Source organism: Notolepis coatsorum (genome assembly GCF_963971535.1).
Source record: "Notolepis coatsorum genome assembly, chromosome: 12".
Taxonomy (NCBI): Eukaryota; Metazoa; Chordata; class Actinopteri; order Aulopiformes; family Paralepididae; genus Notolepis; species Notolepis coatsorum.
This window is the reverse complement of record NC_140176.1, coordinates 49,794,593-49,800,592: the sequence shown is the minus strand read 5'-3', so window position 1 is coordinate 49,800,592 and position 6,000 is coordinate 49,794,593. Positions and strand designations below refer to the sequence as shown.

General features: G+C 41.9%; 1 protein-coding gene across 2 annotated transcripts in view; it reads left to right on the top strand.

Annotated features, from left to right (window-relative positions):
• Positions 1 to 536: 536 nt before the first annotated feature.
• Positions 537 to 6,000, top strand: part of nktr (natural killer cell triggering receptor) — a 54,585-nt gene continuing 49,121 nt past the window's right edge. Inside the window, exons 1-2 of one of the 2 annotated variants that reach the window (XM_084326490.1) lie at positions 537 to 593; positions 4,372 to 4,450. In XM_084326490.1, the coding sequence (XP_084182616.1) occupies positions 4,393 to 4,450 (58 nt within the window). In that variant the 5' untranslated portion in view covers positions 537 to 593; positions 4,372 to 4,392. Of the gene's footprint in view, positions 594 to 4,327; positions 4,451 to 6,000 lie in introns of those variants that run through there. The other variant, XM_084326491.1, reaches the window with a different exon arrangement.

The window sequence follows — 6,000 nt, the reverse complement described above, 5'->3', positions numbered from 1 at the left end:
GGGCTGGTGAACTTCTGGCGAATACCCAACATTGTGTAATTTCTCCCTACGTTTCATAACAACCAGTTCACGAAGTGCACTGCTACTTCCGCGTTTGGAAACGAAATGAGGAAGGGTGAGGCGTGACCACTTCCGGCGTCATATAGGGACGCATGGGGGTGGCGCGGTCATATGCAAGTGGGTGCATTTGTTTTTGTTTCGCGTGCACGCTAGGTGCGAGGAGATAAGAGGTTATCTCAGTAGCAGAGCGAGACGCGAGGCCAGTTTAAATGTAACCGACTTCGAAAGAGGGCCTAAGCATAACCAGTTCGAAACAAGGCGGACATTAATAAAATGTTCAATCAATCAATGAATCCAATAACACACGCTCACTTAGAGCGCACCTCCCAGCTGCTTCTATAGAAAGTAGGTTCGTGGCTGCCACAGGCTTGCCCCTTGAGAGGATTCTCCGGCGCTGCAGCTGGACCCTACTCATTTTGGAAGGCAGTGCGTGCGTTCATCATTCTCGCAAAGCGCTGAGCCTCCAGTACTAGCGACCCGTCCGACCGTCAGTGACTAGCTAGTTAACTACTTGGCTAGCTACTGTATAACAGGTTCGTACCAAATGTAATCTAGCGTTTAACTGTTACAACTTGTAGCATGGTTTTTAAACATTTGAATTGTTATTACGGTGGGTGACAGAAACCACTCGCTAGCTAGCTAACGTAACTAACGCTAGCTGCTGGCTTCCGTTTAGGAAGGGCCATGTACTTATAGCTAATTCGTTAGAGTATATTATGCTGCTGTGTTTTATTTAGTTTGGGCTAAAGCAAAGAAAGTTCCCCGTTACACGTTACCTTACCAGGGAAATTGCCATGTTTTGGATAACGTTTAGCAGTTCCTGGTTAGGAGACAGGACCGTTTGTGTTAGCTCGTTGGGTTAGAGTTTACTTCAGTGTTTATGTTGTTGTTCACACTTGCTGTGGTTTGTTCACACTACAGTACCCTGGCCACATTCCTGACATTGGGTGATCACGAGATAAGTAGACATTAGTCGCTTTGTTCCATTGCCTTCAATCTTAACTTTACTCTCTTACTGTATAGTTACCTCTTGTGAAACTGAAATCATGCTATGCAAGTCTGGATTACCCAACAGTTGGAGGCTGTTATTGTTCTCTAATATTAGAAGGGGACCTTTTGCATGTTTACAATGCCTAGCCTTCTGTTTTTAACCCCCGAGGCATTTCGACATGCTCAAGGCCAGCAGCATGTCATGTTATTTATACATCCAGCCCCCTCTGGGCAGAGGTGTGGTTGTTGGGGCCCCTGGTGTAGATCACATGCATTTTTTTTATTGCTGTTATTTATCCCTGCTGCATGTATGGTAATTTGACTCGGCGCCGCCTCCTCACAGTTTGTCTGTAGGGATTCTAGCTGCAGTTAGTTGACTTGTTGTAATCAAGTTCAAGTTTTGTTTTATTTGTCACATATAAGGTCCATCAGTACATTATAGTGAAATGTTCTGTATGACATTCCTGAGATTGTGCTTCATATAGTAAAGACCACACACTATACAAAATATACAAAACTAAAAATGTACAAAATGCAAAAATTGGGTAGAAGAGGTAGTGCAAATTTGTAAGAATAAATAGTTAATATGTGGTGTAATGTTAAAAAAAACGTGTTTAAAGTGAATGAAAGAAACCATAATAAGGTACTAAGGCTTAGCTTGGCTTTTGTTCATTCGTTAATCACATCAAATTACTTCTAAGAGTCTGTTGACATAGGACTCAGACTGAAGGTCAAATAGCTAAATCTAACAGTTGATTGTACTGCAGAAAGTTGCTAAAGTTTGTTAGTGTTTGCAGCAAACACACTTGCCAGTTGTGGCTCTCAGGAGCATCATGCAAATTGGACAACTCCTGGGGTTGTTAATTAAACAAGTTGTCAACTTGTTAAATAAGCTACATTGATTTTTAAATTTACTCTCGCAATATTACCTGTGTGTATTTTATTTTGGCAGTGACTGCTGGTGGCATTGTTCCGTCTTGTCTATTGCTCCATAAGCTCCATTCAGTATGTAACCTAATTTGATTGATTGATTGATTGAAAACTTTATTAACAGGTAATAGGAAACGAAAGTCAAGATGTCATGAGTGATCTCCAACAATGAGGCTTATGCAGATCTAGACCTATCACTTCCTGTAGGCCTTATGATAATATTGGTTGTGTGGTGGAACCGATAATAATCAATTGTGCATGTGAACAGATCTCGGTGGTTGGTACAATAGTAAGATCAATGAGCCATTAGCTGAAGGGTCTCTTTAAAGGCGGCCACCTGAGAGAGACTCAGTGTAGCCGGATGGGATGCTAAATTATCGTCCCAGAGGCTTAACATTTTCGTTTGCAAGTCATAACCAATATAATAATAATAACTTTATTTGTATAGCACTTTTCATACAGAAGTTGCAGTTCAAAGTGCTTCACAACAGTAAAGAATACAGGCATAAGCGAGCATGAGCAAGGTAAGGTAAATCACAGTGTTTCACATTAGGCTCTAGCATCCCAATAGGTTCTCTGTTTACAGTTTCATTCAGTAATACAAATAACAAAAATAGTTTAAAATGATTCGGTTTAAAAATAGTCTAAAAATTATAAAATGGAACGGACATACAACAGGGTATTTAACATAGAACAGTGATAAAATAGTTAAATTTTGAATTACAACAGCAGTGCTCTTAAAATTACAGTGCATCATTATAGTAATATTCCACAATTATTACATTTGATAGTAATAAATGGCACACAGTCATAAATTCATCAACATGCGCATTTATTGATATTTGCAGGAACGCTATGTCTTCTGTTCTTATCTATATAATATAACATAATATGTGTTCAACTTCAAGTTTTGTTTTATTTGTCACATATATTAAGGTAGCCTACATGTACATTATAGTGAAATGCTTGGTTCTGTATGACCCTCCTGAGCTTCATACAGTAAAAAAGTTAAAGAATAAAGACAAAACACTATGCAAACTATCCAAAACTAAAATGTACAGAATGCAAAAAAACGAAATGCGAACACAGAATATAAAATTATCGTACAGACGGCAAAACCAATCATACAGAGTGCAAAAATTATCGTGCAAGGCGATAATTATTGTACATCTTGCAACACTGAAGAGACTGACTATTTTCTGTCCCAATGGGGTATATCTAGAATAAAGGGTTGTGGGGGGATGGGTGGAGGGACAAAAAGAAGGGGGGTGCCGGGTGGAGGAAGTTACACAAGAATAGGGGAGAGAGGGGGAGGGGAATAAGAAAGACCCCTCGGGCATGAACCTCAACAGTTCAAAAAGTTAATGCAGTGACACCCAGGAGCTAAGGCCATGTCCAGACTAAAAAGATTTCGGTCGTATCAGGCAAAGTATTTTTTTTTTTCATCCACTTTTTCTCCTTATTTTTCAATTTTTCTCCCATCCCAATTTCGTATAGCCAATTCTCCCCTCCCCTGTCTTGAACGTTGCTAGACTATGTCTCCCACTGGTCGGCTGTAGTGAGGATAGAAGCCTTGCATCACGTGTCCCCTCCGGTACACGAGGAGGCAGCCTGTCGCATCTTTTCACCAGACAGAGCGGACTCTCAGTGGCGTGGAGTAATGCGTGGGAGGCTCACACTGCCCCCGATACTTCCTGCTTCCGCCGCACCGGCGTCACCAAACCGACCTGTAGGAGTCGCTGTCCATAACGTCCAATCCCCACCCACCGGCTTTCCCACCCTCTAACACTTGCCAATTGTGTTAGTATGAACGACCGGCCAGCCGGTAGCAACGCCGAGAGCTGGGCTCGAACCCAGCGTCTCCTGCGTTAGTGGCGAGCGCCTGGCCCACTGCGCCAATCAGCCGCAGTTACACACTGTTTCATAGTTTAGCCACAACTGTGACACCCCACCCTAGTGTGGTTTGCTGTATGCAGCATCTGTCCACGGCCCTCACCGCGTTTTGCCACATCGTTACCGGGTCCGGCAGTGACCTAGACACTCTGACATTTCAATGTCTAAACTCTGACACCGTGACACCCATGAAGATAAGAGGGGGAAAAAAATTGTCAGAGAGGGTGGGGGGGCTCTGCCTGGATTTGCATACGTTTGCTCAGCAGTACATTTCCCCATAGACTGGGAGCTCCCTCTTTCTCTCTCTACCTCTCCCTCTCTCCCTACAGTCTCTCTCGGCAGCACATGCTTCTCAATATGTTCTTTCTCGCACCGGCCTAGGAGGAAGGACCAGAGGGAGAGAGCACATTGTACTATTAACGTTGCTGGCCCGAGCGAAGTCAGTGTCGAGTTATATTCCGTTCCCACTCAGTTTTCTAAGCTCTCTCTATATTTCAGGTCGCCCAGACTTTGATCAAGATGGGGGTAAAAGACCGGCCTCAGTGCTACTTTGATGTGGAGCTCAACCGGGAACCAGGTAAGAGATGCCTGCATCTAAGACCACTGGAGACGTACAGTATACGACTGTTATTCACTCAATAACTTTCCCTTAGGGGTTTGTTTTTAGAGTAGAGTCTTTGGAACAGCAGGTACCTTCTCAAGAACAGACCTCCTCTGTTAATTTTTTTTTTTTTTTTTTTAAGTGGGCTTTTATGTAGTTAGTTATTTGTATTGAAGTTTTAGAGCGTTTTATTCATCTTTGAACTGTTAAATATTTAAGTGATTAACCCTAGTTATGATCAGGCTCGGTAGTGTGTGCAATGTGTTTTTATTTGCATCAATGTGTTTTTATAGCAGAAACCCGGCCGTGTAGGGCTTATTTCTTTCAAGACGAGAGCTACCGTTGTGACTTCTGGCCAAAAAGAAACATGTGGTTGGCTGTTGGCTCACATTCTGACAGGGAATGAAAAAGGATCATCCCATCTCTTGCTTAAACGTTGTTCATGATTGAATGTGGCTATTGCCACGGGCCACGGAAATGTCTGCTGTAATGTCTGCACTTCACCACAGGATTCATCTAATTGGGTGTTGGGAAAACAATAACAAGACGGTGGTATCATAAAAGCAGGCCTGAATCAAAGCGAGTCATCTTCATACTCATTTCCAAATAGGCCACGTTAGTATGTTTGTTTTGGAGATGCCTTTTTAAACATTCACTGAATCATGTCTCTAGTACCTTGTCTCCATTAGCTATGTTCAGCCTGGCTGGGGCTAGCCATGGCCTAGCATGGTATGGTATGGTTGGGTTTGTGTCTCCATTAGCTATGTTCAGCCTGGCTGGGGCGAGCCATGGTCTAGCATGGTATGGTTGGGTTTGTGTCTCCCATTAGCTATGTTCAGCCTGGCTGGGGCTAGCCATGGTCTAGCATGGTATGGTTGGGGTTGTGTCTCCATTAGCTATGTTCAGCCAGGCTGGGGCTAGCCATGGTCTAGCACAGGGGTGGGCAATTATTTTTCCCAGGGGGCCGAATGAGCAACTGAAAATATGTTGGGGGGCTGGGCCAAAATTCCAAACTCAATTATGCATAATATACATTTAATTTCTATATAAAAAGCAGTAAATGGCATTGTTTTGACCCCTGGTAAGAGTGTATGTTATTATTTGGCAATTAAAAGGTGAGGTTAGCTTTCAAAAATATCATTTATTCAAATAGAATTTATTTCCAAAATGATAAACAAAATGTGAAACATTAATAACAAAGGGCATTTTGAGTTTCATATACTATTGAAACAAGGATTTTCTTAGCTTTCTAAAGACATCACATCATCTTATAGCAAAAATAAACAAGACATGTCACTGAACTGTGTAAAGAAAAGTGTCCCAGTTTTGTAGCCTTTTTTACTTTACATGCCTATATTAAACATTTAATGTTTTCAGAACTGTGCAAAAAAAAGAAAAAAAAAATCAAGTGTCCCATTTCACTTGTTATATTTCCACATTTTAGTGTTCTTCAGTTCTTTTTTTTTTCATTCAGTGTGAGAAATCCAGTCTCTGTTGAGCTTTAACAAGTCCATCAAAGTCAGGTT